The sequence below is a fragment of the Suncus etruscus genome, chromosome 15 (assembly GCF_024139225.1).
Source record: "Suncus etruscus isolate mSunEtr1 chromosome 15, mSunEtr1.pri.cur, whole genome shotgun sequence".
NCBI classification, from domain to species: Eukaryota; Metazoa; Chordata; class Mammalia; order Eulipotyphla; family Soricidae; genus Suncus; species Suncus etruscus.
This window is the reverse complement of record NC_064862.1, coordinates 54,278,713-54,295,895: the sequence shown is the minus strand read 5'-3', so window position 1 is coordinate 54,295,895 and position 17,183 is coordinate 54,278,713. Positions and strand designations below refer to the sequence as shown.

At 46.0% G+C, this 17,183-nt stretch overlaps 3 protein-coding genes and 2 pseudogenes across 4 annotated transcripts in view; 3 read left to right on the top strand and 2 right to left on the bottom strand.

Moving 5' to 3' along the window:
- MARF1 (meiosis regulator and mRNA stability factor 1) overlaps positions 1-3,305 on the top strand; it is a 39,264-nt gene extending 35,959 nt beyond the window's left edge. For both annotated transcript variants that reach the window (XM_049789080.1, XM_049789079.1), the window contains exon 27: positions 581-3,305. In XM_049789080.1, coding sequence (XP_049645037.1) covers positions 581-825 — 245 coding nt within the window. In that variant the 3' untranslated portion in view covers positions 826-3,305. The remainder of the gene's footprint in view (positions 1-580) is intronic.
- EIF4EBP2 (eukaryotic translation initiation factor 4E binding protein 2) overlaps positions 1-17,183 on the top strand; it is a 445,368-nt gene that overhangs the window by 93,577 nt on the left and 334,608 nt on the right. The gene's annotated exons all lie outside the window — the stretch shown is intronic.
- LOC126031513 (uncharacterized) lies at positions 4,175-4,374 on the top strand (annotated as a pseudogene).
- Positions 11,594-12,188, bottom strand: LOC126030956 (nucleolar protein 58-like; annotated as a pseudogene).
- The window catches only part of BMERB1 (bMERB domain containing 1), a 70,214-nt gene continuing 66,477 nt past the window's right edge, over positions 13,447-17,183 (bottom strand). Inside the window, exon 6 of the mRNA XM_049789224.1 lies at positions 13,447-14,544. Coding sequence (XP_049645181.1) covers positions 14,432-14,544 — 113 coding nt within the window. The 3' untranslated portion in view covers positions 13,447-14,431. The remainder of the gene's footprint in view (positions 14,545-17,183) is intronic.

The following is a 17,183-nucleotide window of genomic DNA, read 5'->3' as shown; positions in this document are numbered from 1 at the left end:
GCGGCGGAGAAATTAATTCACAAGCAGTCGGTTAAAGTTTCATCGGAGTCAGCTCAGTTTATTCTGTGGCCTTATCTGCCATGTGCAGATTTTGCACCATGTCTGCCTAACTCATCTCTTTCTCAGGAGCTCTGTCTCCCTTCCTGCTGATCTCCATGCTTCCCTGATGCCTTTTTCTATCCTCTCCTTCCCCAGACATCATCTTCTATTCTTTATTCCCAACCACCGACCCCTCCCAGGTGTGGGTGGGTCTGACCATCCAGGTAATATTAACAGGGTTTTGGGGTAGGATTAACTTCACACCCTCTCTTCATATTGTGACATGTTTTTTCCTAAAGGCCAGTCCTCCTGGTTTGAGTTTTTGGGGCCTTTGAGTGTTTTCTCCTACTGTGTTTCTTTGTATCCTGCAGTGAGTATGATCGCTTTGTCTGTCTGTCCCTTTTTCTCTGACTCATTCCACAGCATTCTCCATGTCTATCCATGTTTCAGCCAATTTCATAACTCCCTCCCCACAACATCTCCATGGTACCCCCATTGGATCACCCCCATACTGACATGATCTGTCTGTCTGCCTTGACAGAAATGAAGATTTTGAATCCAGGAGAGAAAAGTGAAACTTCAGCACCCACCAAGAATGAAGCTCTGCCCCCTGATTTCGGCCTGTCCGTCGTCTCAGCAGCTAGTCCCAAGCACCTTTCTCCCACCTCGGAGCCCCTTGAGGCTCCACTCAGCAAGGGCCCCATGGAGAGCCCAGCCAAGAAGCATCCCAAAAATCGAGTGAGGCTGGCGGCCAACTTTTCCTTCGCCCCCATCACTAAGCTCTGATTCTCTCCAGGATGTGTAGACTAGGACAGGTAGATGCAATCTGATCTCTCACATAAGTGGGTTCAAACATAGCCTTTAACCAACTCCCCGGGAGCCTGCACTCCATCTCCCAGCCTCTTTTCTTCAGAATGTTGTTTTCTTTGACCTTGAGCTGAGTTTATTTTTTTCTTTTCTCCTACTCTTTCCCCCATTCCCTCATTATTTGAAGAGGGGAAGGGAAAAAAAAAAAAAGTCTGGTATTTGTTTTAAACAATCCTTAATATATTTGCCCCAATTCTTCCATCATTATGAAATCAAATGGTGGAGCCAAAATGATAGCACAGCGGGGAGGGCATTTGCCTTGCACATTTCTGTCCCGGGTTCCCCGGCATCCTGTAGGGTCCCCAATCCCATCAGGAGTAATTCCTGGGTACAGAGCCAGGAGTAACCCCTGAGCACCACCGGATATGGCCTCAAAAATCACCACCACCACCAACAGTGGACGAGTGTTTTGGAGGAGAGCGAGGTGGTTGCTCTGCCAGCAGGGAGTGAGTGGCACCCCACATGCAGTGTGGTCTGGTCCCCAAGCCTTTGCCCACACTGATGTGCCCGGGCAGCATCTGCACAGGCCATGTCTGTCTCCAAATAGAGCCAGGGAGAAGTAGGAGGAGGTAGGGTGTGGCTGCATCCTTCCAGCCCACCTGCCCTGAGACTTGTTACGTGCCTTTGTGGTTGCCCTTCTGCTGCTGCTGCTGCTACTTCTGGATTTTAACCCAACGATGTCCATCGACTGCTGTGGCTTTCTCCCCCCCCTTGCCCCCCAATACTTTTTAAAGCTCTTTCCACTTGGGTAGTTCCATACAGGAGCTTTTTCTCAGCCATTGAGGATGTTTTAAGCTTCCCTTTTGCATTTGGCTCCAGTTTGCTCCACGTCAGGTTAAGAAGCAGGAGTGTAGGTCTCAGTCCTGACACACCTGCCTGAGTCGTGGGGAAGCGAGTCTGATTGTTACACTTATGCATCAGATGCATAACGGGCAAATCAGCCTCGGTGGATGCGCTTTTCTGTGGGCCAGAGGTCTAGGTTCTGTTGAGACTAGGAAGGCTGAGGTTGACGGGATTAACCTAGCTTTTTTGTCACTGAAGCTGGTCTGTGGGGCTAGGGGGAAGCTATGTGTGTCTGTGTAAGTGTGTCTTTCTCTGTGTGAGCTTATGTGTCTTAACAGCAGTTAATTTTTACTTCATGACCTCCCACCCCTGGACGTGTGCTGGGATGTTTCAGGGGCGTCCGAATGTTGGTATTTGAGGAAACTTGGAGGGAATGCTGCCCTGTAGGAGGACCTTCACCGTGAGCTGGCCAAGGCAGTCATGCCAGTGGCCGCAGCCTGCCCCTTGTCCCTGAGAAGCTTGGCATTTACAATGGTTTGTATTTGTCGAGCAGAAGAGTAGGAAGAGCTTGTGGGCAGGAGGCCTCCAGCCGGTCACGTGATTTCTCTTGGGGAAGTACTTGCAGTTTGGGAATTTCTAGAAAGCCAGAATGTGGGCTCTGACCACAGAGTCTGCATTTTGAGAAAATGCCATAAACATCAGAGAGTTTTACAAGTTAGAGGGGATTTTTTTTTGTGGGTTGTTTTTTTTTTTTTCCAGACATTCCCCAAAGATTTTTTAAATGAAGCTACTGATTCCCTCCTGTGTTCCAGTGTGCGTGGGCCTTGGTCTGGGTGGTCTGGATGGAAGCAAGCTAGGAGGCCTGTGGGCTCCTGGTCGTGGTGACCCCTCCCTGGGGCACCTCTCTGCAGACACAGCGGGACAGGAGTGAGCCAAGGTTGTTTGAGAAGCTCAGAACCACGAGTGGTAGTGTGGCAGCAGCAACAGCCCACTGGGCACACACTGGGACATTGGTTTTGCTCATGTACTCATGTTTTGCTCATGTAAGCTGGAAAGATGCCCGAGGCACCTTTAGAAGTCACCAGGAACTAGGCCAGGCTCTGGCGTTGCCGCCAGTTGGCCTGGAACCATGTGCTTGCAAGTGTGTGTATATTTGTGTGCGTGTGCTGGCCTGTGTGTGTATGTGCTTACATACCCCTGTATGCTCTGAATGCTGCTGGAAGCCAAAAGGACATACCATCTTCCTGCCATGTCCCAAATATACTCCTTGTGGCCAGTCCCGTTGGGTCAATCTTACTTTTTTTTATCTAGCGGATGGATTAAATGATGTGACAAAATGATGTATAACAATTAAGACAATGAAATTATTTCTGAGTGGGAAGATGTACCTGATTCAACTTACTCTGTTAAAAGAAAAAATACAAAGCATTAGCATCTTGACACACACACCACCACCACCATTTTCCCATTTGCACTTCTGGATCTGGACAGGGTTGGGGGATGAGAGGTTTCTCTTCACTGTCTCCTTTGTTCAAACACTTCCTTTGTGGTTCAAGTGCTGTTTTGTGTGTTGGGACCAAACAGTTGTGAAATAAACTTAACGAGCAAGCATCAAATTCGCGTCTTGCAAGTGAATGCTTCTGTGTGTCCTGCTAGGAGGAGGGAAGGTTTATAAAGGAGGGTGATCAACAGGTCTTTCTGTCCATCACGGACATCTCAGCTACTCAACTTTCCCTTAGCTCTGCGAATTGGGAAATGGCAGAGCTGTGGACAAACTCCAAGGCACTGGGTTGGGATTTGGATCCTTAGAGGTGGGGATGCTCAACATCAGCTCGATTTTTATTTTATCATTATTATTTTTGTTGGTGTTTTTGGGTCACACTGGTGGCACTCGGATTACTCCTGGATCTGTTCTCAGAAATTGCTCCTGGCAGGTACGGGGGACCTTATGGGATGCCGAGATTCAAACCACCATCACATCTGTCCTGGGTCAGCTGTGTGCAATACACATTCTACTGCTGTGTTATCTTTCAGGCCCCATCAGCTGGATTTCTTTTTGCAGTCTTGGATGGGGTTGACTAGGACCCCAGCCACCCCATCCACATATATTCCAGTAAAGCTGGACCTGTCACATACTGCTAGGCTGGTTCTAAACCCACCAGCTTCCTGCCTTTGGTGGTGGTCTGAGAAGAAGGTATATATTCGGCTGGCTGCCTTGTATGTTGCCAGTAAAATTGGGATCATCTCCTAAACATTCCAGCTGACTAATCCCAAATACAATTTTTTTTCCCACTTTAAAAAAAAAATTGGGGGGCCGGAGAGATAGCATGGAGATAGGGCATTTGCCTTGCATGTAGAAGGATGGTGGTTCGAATCCCAGCATTCCATTTGGTCCCCCGAGCTTGCCAGGAGCAATTTCTGAGCATAGAGCCAGGAGGAACTCCTGAGCGCTGCCGGGTGTGACCCAAAAAACCAAAATAAATAAAAAATTATGACTTTCAGGGATCATTTCTATAGTATGTTACTGGAGAAGTTTCTCTGATCATGTAGAGCACCCAAAACCACAAGGAGGAATCTGAGCATGAAGCTGGCTTTAGGTGTTGCTTGTGCAACTGCCTTTTGTCATTGATTATCGTTTTTCCCTTCTTTTGGAAGGATTTGTGGAGAGGATGCATTTTGAGTGGCTTTCAGAGCAATAAGTATTGCTTTGTTCTCCCAGAGTTTAGGCTGAGCATTGCTGTGTTTGTAGGGTGGGAATGTTACTAAACTAGGAAAATCTTAGGGCCGGGGCCATATCCCAGTGGTAGGACGGACACTTGAGCTCAGCGTACCTGGAGAGAGTCCTGGATGTATTCACACAGCTTTATTTGGGTGTGTCGGGCAGACCTTGTGCTGAAGGGATGGTCAGAGGTGTATACTTCAACCAAGGATGTTTTTGGGGGAGATTTTGGCATTTTGATGGTGGTGGTACACATCTCATTCTCCTCATGCAGGAGTTAGTATTTTAGCTTTTTTTTTTTTTTTTTTGGACCACACCCGGCGGTGCTCAGGGGTTACTCCTGGCTGTCTGCTCAGAAATAGCTCCTGGCAGGCATGGGACACCGGGATTCGAACCAACCACCTTTGGTCCTGGATCCGCCCGCTGCTTGCAAGGCAAACACCGCTGTGCTATCTCTCCGGGCCCAGTATTTTAGCTTTTAAAAGTAAAAATATGTGGTCCTGCTACCAACAAATCTGTGATCTTTTCTGTTTGTAACTAATCAAGGTTTAGTTTTTCCTGGGGGAGGGGGAAAATGTAGTTTTTCCTTAAAAATCAAGATTTTCGGGGCCAGAGCAGTAAGACATCTGCGTTGCCTGCACTAGTCTAGGATGACCACCTTTCTTTTTTTTTTTTTTTTTTTTTTTTTTGGGTCACACCCGGCAGTGCTCAGGGGTTTTTCCTGGCTCCATTTTCAGAAATTGCTCCTGGCGGGCACAGGGGACCATATGGGGCGCCGGGATTCGAACCGATGACCTCCTGCATGAAAGGCAACCGCCTTACCTCCATGCTATCTCTCCGGCCCCGGATGACCACCTTTCAATCCCCCAGCATTCCATATGGTCCCCCAAGCCAGGATTTCTGAGCGCATAACCAAGAGTAACCCCTAAGCATCACCGGGGTGGCCCAAAAAACAAACAAAAAAATCAAAGTTTTAGTTTTCCCTTAAAATGTGTTTACAGTGCTGTACATTGTATGACTGAAACTCTAAACATAAACAGTTTTGTAACTGGAAAAATAACCTTATATTCAACAGTATTTAAACAAGTAAAACTGTTTGAATTTTTTTTCTAATGAACTTACCTTATTTTGTTTCATAAAAATGTTTGATTAAAAAGAAAAAAGGGAGGAGGGGCAGAGAGACAGCACAGTGGTTGAGCATTTGCCTTTTACGTAGCCAACCCAGGACTGATGGTTGTTCAATTCCTGGCATCCCACATAGTCCCAAGCCTGCTGGAAGTGATTTTTGAGCAAAATAAAATAAAAAATAAATAAAAATAATTTGTTTTCGGGGCCATACCTGGCAGTGCTCAAGGCTTGCTTCTGTCTGCATGCAGGAGTCACTCTTGGTGCTCAGAGGATTGAACTCAACATTGGTTGCAGCCAGGCACATGCCCTCCCCCACTGTGCTTTCTCTTTGTCCCATCAAGTGCATTTGGTTTTGACGTTTGGCATGAAAAAGCCTTAGATCCTTTCCAGACATTTCTGGGCAACATGTTTTGAGGTAGAGTGGGGGTGCTCTTGCCTTCATATTCCTCAGCTCATGTCAAGACCTCTCCTTCCCCCAAACCCTTTTTGGAGCGGAACTTGGCCCTCCCTGGTCCCAGATTTCTGATCCCATCAGGCTTGTGTCTGTGCCAACATGTAAGGGCATTGGACAGCAGCATTCTAAAAGACAAGCAGGTAAGCATTTTTCTTGCATGTGGTCAACCCAGGTTTGATCTCTGGGCACTGCTAGGAGTCCCCGAGCACAGAGCTAGGTGTAAGCCTTAAGCACTACCAGATGTAGTCCAAAAACCAAAACCAAAAATAATATTCAGCTCTTCTTGGTCCCCTGGGCACTGTCAGGTGGATTCCCCAAATAAATATCCTAGTTTACTGTGGAACCTGGGTGTGATTATTCAATTATTCCCATGACTTGGCAATAAGGTTGGAGTGTGGAACCTCAGATTTTCATGCTTCTTCAGTGTCCAACTTGGAGCGTTCATGAAATGTGCATGTTCCCCATTCAACCCATTAGCACAAGGTTAGCAGTTCCCAGTGACGGGTTTTGCTGAGTTCACATCAGGGAGCACAAACCCAGGCACAACTTGAATGAACCCCAGAGGATTCAGGCTGCAGAGAGTAGTGCTCCTGAGTAGATGTCACCAGGAAAAATGAAGATGTGATGCTGTTTCTCCCACAACATTTTTTTTGTTTTGTTTTGTTTTGGGTCATACCCAGTGGCACTCGGGTTACTCTTGGCTCTATACTCAAAATTTGCTCCTGGCAGGCACGAGGTACCATATGGGATTCTGGGATTCGAACCACCATCTGTCCTGGATCAGCTGTGTGCAAGGCAAACGCCCTATCATTGTGCAATCTCTCCGGCCCCTATCCCACCATTTTTGGGGTATCCATCCCTTGATACTCCCGAGTTGTCCTTTTGTGGACCAGGCATCAGAGGGGTGATTGGGGGTGCTGGAATGAATCGTCTGCAGAGAAGCAGAGCTGGGAGCCCCATCATGGTTTTGCCTTTTTAATTGGGGCCACTGGATTAAAACACCCAGAACTCATCCCAGTCAAATGAAAGTCCAGTGTTTCAATCTGGATTCCCCAGTGGCTCATCAACAGCATAAAACTAAAGATGCTGGGCCCGGAGAGATAGCACAGCGGCGTTTGCCTTGCAAGCAGCCGATCCAGGACCAAAGGTGGTTGGTTGGAATCCCGGTGTCCCATATGGTCCCCCGTGCCTGCCAGGAGCTATTTCTGAGCAGACAGTCAGGAGTAACCCCTGAGCACCGCCGGGTGTACCCCCCCCCAAAAAAAAAAACAAAACAAAACTAAAGATGCTTAGAAATTTAGTTGACGAACAGCTGAGACTGGGACACGTTGAAGCCTCCTTTTCTGAATGGAATTCCCCAATATTTTGTTATACAAAAACGATTAGGTAGATGGAGACTTTTTTGTTTGGTTTTGGGCCACACCAGTGATGCTCAGGAATACTCCTGGCTATGTGCTCAGAAATTGCTCCTGGCTTGGGGGACCATATGGGGCGCCAGGAATCGTCCTGGGTCAGCCGTGTGCAAGGCAAATGCCCTACTGCTGTGCTATTACTCTGGCCTCTGTAGCTGGAGACTTTTTATCTGATTTGAGAGCTGTCAATTAATCCATGGTTCCTATGAGGAATTTACAGAATTGCTTACCTTCACCTGTAGCCATTCCAAAAGACTGACCTTAGATAGTAATTGACTTAAAACATTGTTTTTTACCTCAAAGGAGACATACATATAGTCAATGGGTATATGAAAAATTCTCTCAAGACCCTCAATTATTCATAACTCCAACACATTTTCACAAACTAAATCTCAACTCAGGCTTAGTGTTAGCACAGTAAATAGGGCATTTGCCTTGTATATGCAATATTCAATCCCTGGCACTCCATATGTTCCCCTGAGCCCACTAAGAGTGATCCCTAAGCACAGAGCCAGGAGTAAGCCCTGAGCACCACTGGGTGCGGGCTAAAAACAAACAAAGTCTTAACTCAGGATATTGTTCAAGGATTTGTGCCTCCTGTCCTCCTAGGATTAGTCAGACACCTAGAGTTAGTCATTGCTTTCTTTTCTGGTCATCAGACTCTTTCCTAAAACCTTCTGCTGCCTGCATCTTTCTCTGTATGAAATTTATGAAAATAATATGGTTGCTTTAACTTTCTCAGCTAGGGAGTATATTAAATAACTTATGTTGGTTAAAAAAAATAATACAAATTGGGCCCAGAGAGATAGCACAGCGGTGTTTGCCTTGCAAGCAGCCAATCCAGGACCAAAGGTGGTTGGTTCGAATCCCAGTGTCCCATATGGTCCCCCCTGCCTGCCAGGAGCTATTTCTAAGCAGACAGCCAGGAGTAACCCCTGAGCATCGCCGGGTGTGGCCCAAAAACCAAATAAATAAATAAATAAATAAATAAAATACAAATTCCAGTTATAAGATTAAACAAGTCTTGGGGGTAAAATGAACCTTCTTGTGACTGTTAATAGAACTATATATTTGAAATTTGCTAAGAAAACAGTTCTTAAAATTTCTCATCACAAAAAAAAAATTGTACCCTTCTGTGGAAAAAATGTTAAGGTTATTATGGTGACCATTTCACTATATATTAAATAATTATACTGTATACTTAAAATTAATTCAATGTTATAGGTAAATTAAAGTATAATAAAATAATTTAAGTAAAAATCATAAAAATATGGTTTTTATAATATTTCCATTCACCCAAAAGACAGAAAGTACTTTGCCTTTTCAGTTCCTTTTCTCACTAATAGAGCCCCATGCAGCAATTTCACTGCACAGTTTTTCTTCAGGATATGGCAAACTCACCCACTATGTGTGTATATTTGTTTTTTGTTTGTTTGTTTTGTTTTGTTTTGGGGGGCACACCCATTTGATGCTCAGGGGTTACTCCTGGCTAAGCGCTCAGAAATTGCCCCTGGCTTGGGGGGGACCATATGGGACACCGGGGGATCCAACCGTGGTCCTTCCTTGGCTAGCGCTTGCAAGGCAGACACCTTATTTCTAGCGCCACCTCTCCGGCCCCATGTGTGTATATTTGTTGATGTGGTCTTACCTCCAGCTTGCAAAATGTTTCCCCAGGCATATTCTGATGGTTTGTATGAATATGTCATCAGCTGCTTGCAGGGTGCTGATTTTACAATAGCCACAGGAAAAAAAAAATCCAGACTTTGCCTCCATTTCAATACTTGGGTCCCATCTTTGAATCTGGCATGATTTTCTGCACCAACACCAGGAACTGACCATCTGCCAGGACAGGCCCTAAAACTGCCTTGGCACCTATTTGTTGCAAGGTGAGCTCATATGCCACCCTGACTACTACTTTCTTTGAAGGCATATTTCCCTGTCTCACCACCTAATAGTGAAATGATACCAGGAGACATTTCAAGCTATCCTGACTTTGACACAGGATATGTGCTAACACCAAGATCTCTAATTACTGAAGCCTTATGGCAACAAATGTGATTCAAGAGAACCTTTCCTGGGACCATGAAAAAGACTGGAATTAGACAAATTAGTATGCCTGGAGCCTGTAGTTTGTTTTATGGCAGGATGCTATGTGAGTAGGGACATCCTGTTTTAGGTCAAAACTTTTTTCTATTTTTCCGACTTCGCTGCGCTTATGCAAAATATTGCCACTCCTTTTATTTTTTTTTACAAAGAAAAAATTTTATTTGTATAACAAAAGACTCCTAGAAACAATGACATTAAAGAGAGCGGTTTATGCCAAGTCACAAATATAATTAGTCAGTTTTATCCAGTCTCCCTTGATTATATGTAGAGCATCTCTGGCATATCCCTGACAATCTTAAACATGATGTATCCAGGAAATTCATTTCCTTCCTTTAGTCCTCTTCTCACTTTTTTCCTTTTTCTTTTTTTTTTCTCTAGACTAGCAACAACAGTTGTGTTGATACCTGACTCCTCATCAGAAACTGGTTCTCTCTTTATATGTTTCTTGTTCTCTATTTTATTCTTTTTCATCTGTGTTTCCTCCTCTTCTACCACCATTGCTCCCTGATCTTTATCCTACTCCTCTTCTTCACCTTTAACTTTGGGTTTTGTTTTTTTGTTTTTTTTTTGGGGGGGGGCACACCCATTTGATGCTCAGGGGTTACTCCTGGCTAAGCACTCAGAAATTGCCCCTGGCTTGGGGGGACCATATCGGACACTGGGGGATCGAACCTCGGTCCTTCCTTGGCTAGCGCTTGCAAGGCAGACAGACACCTTACCTCTAGCGCCACCTCACCGGCCCCCTTCACCTTTAACTTTGATCTTGGGTTTTCCTTGGCATCTTTTCAACAACTTCCTCCTCTGCATCCACCTCCTTTATCTTGCATTTTTTCAAACAGGTCGGCAATGTAGAGTCACCAAAAGGATTGTCTTTACTTCACTTTTATGTTCATATTTTTTTTCTTTCTTTCTTTTTTTTTTTTTTTTTTGGTTTTTGGGCCACATCCGGCAATGCTCAGGGGTTACTCCTGGCTGTCTGCTCAGAAATAGCTCCTGACAGGCACAGGGGGCCATATGGGACACCGGGATTTGAACCAACCACCTTTGGTCCTGGATCGGCTGCTTGCAAGGCAAACGCCACTGTGCTATCTCTCCGGTCCCTTTTTTTTTTTGTTTGTTTTTTGGGCCACACCTGGTAATGCTCAGGTTACTCCCAGCTATGTGCTCAGAAATCGCTCCTGGCTTGGAGGACCATATGGGACGCTGGAGATCAAACCAAGGTCCGTCCTGGCTCAGCAACATGCAAGGCAAGTGCCCTACCACTGTACTACTGCTTCGGTCCCTATGTTCATATTTTTCTGCTTTTGCTAAGGCTTTTTCCTCTGTCCTCTAAGCTCCTTAGCCTGGTCTCCAACTTGGCTCTGTTCCATGGCAGACCTAGAATCTTAGCCAAAAGCATCATACCTAATAGCCAGGACAGTCTTGGCTGCCAGCATCCTAGAAATCTTTTCTTTGTGTTTGGGACTTGACTGGCCTACAAGTGAGGCATGATAAATGAGATTGTATTTTGGGGTATCCCGTTGGGACTTGAGAGCTCTAAAGAGGGTCTTTTCAGCTCCAAGAATCTGAACTGTTGAAGCTGCATGTTTTACCAAATTCAAGAGAGAACCTGAATGAACAATGAACCAAGCTCCAACCAACTCCCCAATCATGACTGTGACATTGGGCACAATGGCCATCATGCTATTCTGTAGGAACTCAAAGATCTGAGTTCAAAACTCAGATTTCAATCACCTGCATGCACAGGTGCAGAAGGTTACGTATGTCTTCTTCTGAAACCTCCATCCCTCTAGAGATCTCCACAGCCACCTTCACTAGCCTCAACTTCCTCAGTCAGGATCTCAGAAAGCATGGCTGAGGCATAATTTGTCCTGTCTCCAACTTTCTGTAGACATTTGCTAAATCTGAGTTGCATCCACAGTCCCATTGAGCCGCGGGAATAATTTTTCCTAATTCAAGGAAATGCCAGCAATACCATATAATGTAGTTGTTTAACTCTTTTTTGGGGGGGTCACACAGGGCAGCACTCAGGGGTCACTCCTGACTCCATGCTCAGAAATCACTCCTGGCAGACACGGGGGACCATATGGGATGCCGGGATTCGAACCACCGTCCTTCTGCATGAAAGGCAAACACCTTACCTCCATGCTATCTCTCTGGCCCAGTTGTTTAATTCTTTATCCAACAAGGAGATTGCCTGTACAATCATTGTATCCACCTTATCCGCACTGAATTCCGATCTATAGTGAGACAAACTGTGCCAAACCAAAACACATAGCTGACATTTCCATGGCTCAACTCCAGGGATTAACCCATCTATTTGGGAATGGATTCCTCACATAAACTCATTGACAACTGGACTGTGGATGCAACTCAGATTTAGCTTTTCCTTTATAACCCTCCCTGTTTAGCATCAGCTACAGCCAAGGATTCAGGGCTTTGATTATTTTCTTCAGAACTCTCAGCTGCTTATTGATTTTACCCTCCATCAGAGCTGTGAATGCTGCTAATGCTTGCTGTATCTTGAAATTTCTCAAAATGCTTTAGCTTTATTAATTACTTTATTTGCTTTGTCTGGAATTTCAAATTCTTTCCACAAACTATCAACCTCTTGAATTTTCTTTCCATTGAGTTCCTTAAAGATGGTGTAGCCCAAGAACATTTTGAACAGCAACAACATGGTTAGGTCAGGTCAGTGAGCTGCACCGCCAGGCCCATCATGAGCTCAAACTGGTTGGGGAAAAACAAAAAGATGCCGGAGAGATAGAATGGAGGTAAGGCATTTGCCTTTCATGCCAAAGGTCAGTGGTTCGAATCCCGGCATCCCATATGGTCCCCTGAGCTTGCCAGGAGTGATTTCTGAGCTTAGAGCTAGGAGTAACCCCTGAGTGCTGCCGGGTGTGACCCAAAAACAACGAAAAAAAAAAAAGATATTTTGCAGGTGCCCCCGAAGGCCTGTAAGACCTCCACAGCCAGGAAGAACCCAGAGCACATTGTGTTCCACCGTGCCACCTCCTTTTATTTTTTGTTTGTTTGTTTGTTTGTGTCACATTCAGGGGTGCTCAGGGGCTATTTCTGGCTCTGCACTTAGAAATCGTTCCTGGCAGGCTAGGGGGACCATCTGGGATGCCGTGACTTGAACCATCATTGGTCCTGGATCAGCTGCATGCAAGGCAAATGCCCTTCTGCTGTGCTATCTCTCTGGCCCCTCCTTTTATCTTTTAGATGCATTCGCCTTTTTCTTAGAACCTTGGAACTTGGAATACTTTGTTTTAACTCATATTTCTATAAAGTCAAAAATGGGGAGATGTTGAATTAAACCGGTTTCCATCCTATTCAGGATATGACTGTTACTCATTAGTCAGAAGCACCTTTGGATGGAAGCATTCTTTGGATTGGTGCCTTAGACTTCTGCTTCCCAGGTCTCAGGGACAAACCACTTGCAGTTTTGGTTTTTCTGTCTCTGAGCTATATATGCTTCTTATGAGCAGAAGACTTGTGTGTGGAAATTCCTGAACTTTTTTTTTATCCCTTTAACCTTGTGTGGATTATTTTATGTACCAGCCTTTGATTCCAGATCCGCATCCCTCCAATCCCCTGGAATTGGAGCAAGAGGCTTCTTTTTGTTTTGTTTTGTTTTTTTGTTCTTGGGTCATACCCGGCATTGCTCAGGGGTTACTCCTGGCTCCACACTCAGAAATCGCCCCGGGCAGGCATAGGGACCAAATGGGATGCCGGGATTTGAACCACCATCCTTCTGCATGAAAGGCAAACGCCTTACCTCCATGTTATCTCTCCGCCCGGAGCAAGAGGCTTCTGCTACAGATAAAAACCAAAGTGACTTCTTTACATAATCTTTGTTTTCTCAGCAACAGAGTAGGGAAATAGATTATTCTCATCTTCGGGAAGAAGAGAAACAGAGAACTGGAAAACTGCTGTGCACGTGGTTTCCAATTTTTATTGCCTCACTGGATGGTTTACACAGCAATGAGCAGTGAGTGTGGAGTTAGGCTAACTATGGGCCAGTCACGACACACATAAGGACAGAGAAGTCACAGGGCTTTGTGCCCAGCTGCTGTAACAAATGAATAGGAGTTACACAGGCTGGTTCAAACCACCCCCCAGTAAGGCCTTGCTAGGCTAGTGCTTCTCCTGTTGTTGGCCACATCCCCAGCAGTCCATGTCTTAGGCTGATGAGGGGATGCATGGTGAGTTCCCTGTCTGGGGGCCAGACAGTGCAGCCTCTGCCCTGAGGCCCCTTCTCCTCTGCACTTTCTCACTCTTGAAACTCCTACTTCTATTTCTGAGCATTTGGGGGCTCCCAGCCTTGGCCTCCAGCCCCTCTCTGCTCTGCACCTGGGAGAAGAACTTGCCAGGAAAGGAAAAGCCTGAATGTAGGTTAGGGCCCCACCAAGCTCCCACTGGCAAACCCTGCCAGGCACACAAAACCGTGGTACTAAGTCTCTGCACACGGGACCCTCCTGAATCTCCCAGATGCATAACCCCAAGACAGGAATACAAGGAGGATAGGGAATACACCCAGGGGGCTGAGGGCAGGTCTGGCCATGAAGCTGGGAGGTGGGAGGACCGAGAAATGTGCCCAGCAGCACTGAACTGCTGAGAAGTCACAAGCACACGCCCTCTCCCTGTTCCTTTACTGGAGGGACGTGGTACTGAACTGCTGTGAAGGGGGCTTTCCTGGCAGTCAGCTATATGGTGAGACAGGGACCAGGGTACAGCATGCTCTGGGGGGGACCATGCGACAGTGGGGGGTTCCCTGCTGCTCTACTCTGTACAGGCCGTGGGCTCGCCTTCTGTTCCTTCTGCCTCGAAGAGCTCTCTGGCCCCGGTGAAATGGGGCAATGAAGACAAGAGGGTGAGAAAGGGGGTCCCCGTGGCCCCGGGGACACCCTACCTGGGGGACTACATGATGCTGCACTGGGCAGTCCCACAGCAATCCTTGATGAGTGCCAAGCCCGTCTTAGCCACCATGGGCTTGCTAGGTGGGGGCTCAGCTTTCTTATCTGGTCGGGAACCTGCAGAAAGGATAAGGAGAGGAGAGAGGGAGAGCAGAGTGAGAAGTCAGGACCACCTGCACCCCAATCCCCCACACATTGTATCCCCTGCCAGCTCATGGCTTGGCTAACTCCACAGACCAGGCAGTGCAAGGAGCTGATGTTTGCTTGTAGTTGTTGCTATCATTTGGGGGGGGGGGGGGGTGTTGGGCAACATCTGGTGACACTCAGGGGTTGTTCTGCACTCACGAATCACTCCTGGAATGCTCAGGGGACCATATGGGATGCTGGAGATTGAACCGGGGTCAGCCATGTACATGGCAAATACCCTCCCTACTGTACTATTGCTCTAGTCCCAAGCTGGTGGTTTTTTAAATTTAATTTTTGTTTTGGGACCATACCCTGAGGTGCTCAGAATTTACTCCTACACAGGAATCACTCCTGGCAGGGGTCAGGGGACCCTATGGAATGCCGGGGATCAAATCCGGGTTAGCCACATGCAAAGTAAGTGCTCTCCCTGCTGTCCTCTGGCCTGAGCTAGTAAAGGTTTTTTGGGTTTTTGTTTGTTTGTTTGTTTTTGTCTGTTTTTAAATTTTATTTTTCCGGGCCATACTGGGCAGCATTCCGGGGTTACTCCTGGCTCTGCACTCAGAAATCGCCCCTGGCAGGTTCTGAGGACCATATGGGATCTCGGGAGTCAAACCAGGGTCTGTCCCTGGTCAGCAACATGCAAGGCAAACGCCCTACTGCTATGCTATCTCTCTAGCCCAAGCTGGTGCATTTTTTGGGGTCTTTTTTTATTTATAATATCTTTATTTAAGCATCTTGATTACAAATATGATTGTGATTAGGTTTCAGTCATGTAAAGAACACCCCCCTTCACCAGTGCAACATTCCCACCACCAATGTCCCAAATCTCCCTCCATCACACCCCATCCCCACCTGTACTCCAGACAGGCTTTCCAGTTCCCTCATTCATTCACATGATTATGGTAGTTCTCTGTGTAGTTATTTCTATAACTACACTCACTACTCTTTGTGGTGAGCTTTATGAAGTGAGCTGGAAGTTCCAGCTCTCCTCTCATTGTCCATGAGGATTGTTGCAAAAATGACTTTTATTTTTCCTAAAACCCATAGATGAGTGAGACTATTCTGTGTCTCTCTCTCCCCCTCTGACTTATTTCACTCAGCATGATAGATTCCATGTACATCCATGTATAGGAAAGTTTCATGACTTCATCTCTCCTGACGGCTGCATAATATTCCATTGTGTATATGTGCCACATATACACAATGTTTCTTTAGCCATTCGTCTGTTGAAGGGCATCTTGGTTGTTTCCAGAGCCTGGCTACTGTGAATAGTGCTGCAATAAATATAGGTGTGAGGAAGGGGTTTTTGTATTGTATTCTTGTGTTCCTAGAATATATCCCTAAGAGTGGAATAGCTGGGTCGAATGGGAGCTCAATTTCTAGTTTTTGGAGGAATCTCCATATTGCTTTCCATAGAGGTTGGACTAGATGGCATTCCCAACAGCAGTGGATAAGAGTTCCTTTCTTGGGCCCGGAGCGATAGCACAACGGCGTTTGCCTTGCAAGCAGCCGATCCAGGACCAAAGGTGGTTGGTTCGAATCCCAGTGTCCCATATGGTCCCCCGTGCCTGCCAGGAGCTATTTCTGAGCAGACAGCCAGGAGTAACCCCTGAGCACCGCCGGGTGTGACCCAAAAACTAAAAAAAAAAAAAAAAAAAAAGAGTTCCTTTCTCTCCACATCCCTGCCAGCACTTATTGTTCTCGTTCTTTGTGATGTATGCCAATCTCTGTGGTGAGATGGTACCTCATCGTTGTTTTGATTTGCATCTCCCTGATGATTAGTGATAAGGAGCATTTTTTCATGTGTTTTTTTGGCCATTTGTATTTCTTTTTTTTATCAAAGTGTCTATTCATTTCTTCTCCTCATTTTTTGATGAGATTAGATGTTTTTTTCTTGTAAAGTTCTTTCGGTGCCCTGTATATTTTGGAGATTAGCCCCTTATCTGATGGGTATTGGGTGAATAGTTTCTCCCACTCAGTGGGTGGCTCTTGTATACTGGGCACTATTTCTTTTGAGGTGCAGAAGCTTCTCAGCTTAATGTATTCCCATCTGTTGATTTCTGCTTCCACTTGTTTGGAAAGTGCAGTTTCCTCCTTGAAGATGCCTTTAGTCTCAATGTCATGGAGTGTTTTACCTACATGTTGTTCTATATACCTTATGGTATCAGGTCTGATATCAAGATCTTAAATCCATTTGAATTTTACCTTTGTACATGGTGTTAACTGGGGGTCTATGTTCGCTTTTTTGCAAGTGGCTAACCAGTTCTGCCAGCACCACTTGTTGAAGAGGTTTTCCCTGCTCAAGCTGGTGAGTTTTAAGTGGTGTGTTTCTGCCCTGTGGGTCTAACCCCGTTATTCCTGATCTTATATTTGAGAATCCCAGAGAATTTTCTCCCATTTTTCTTCTGGTCTTTGAAGTTCTGAGGCTCTAATTCATTAACTTTCTTTTCTCCTCCTCTTCCTCCCCTCTTTCTCCTCCCCTCTCCCCCTCCTCTTCTTCCTTTCCTCCCCCTCCTTCTCTTCCTCCTTTCCCTCTCCCTTTTCCTCCTTTTCCCCCTCCTTCTCTTCTT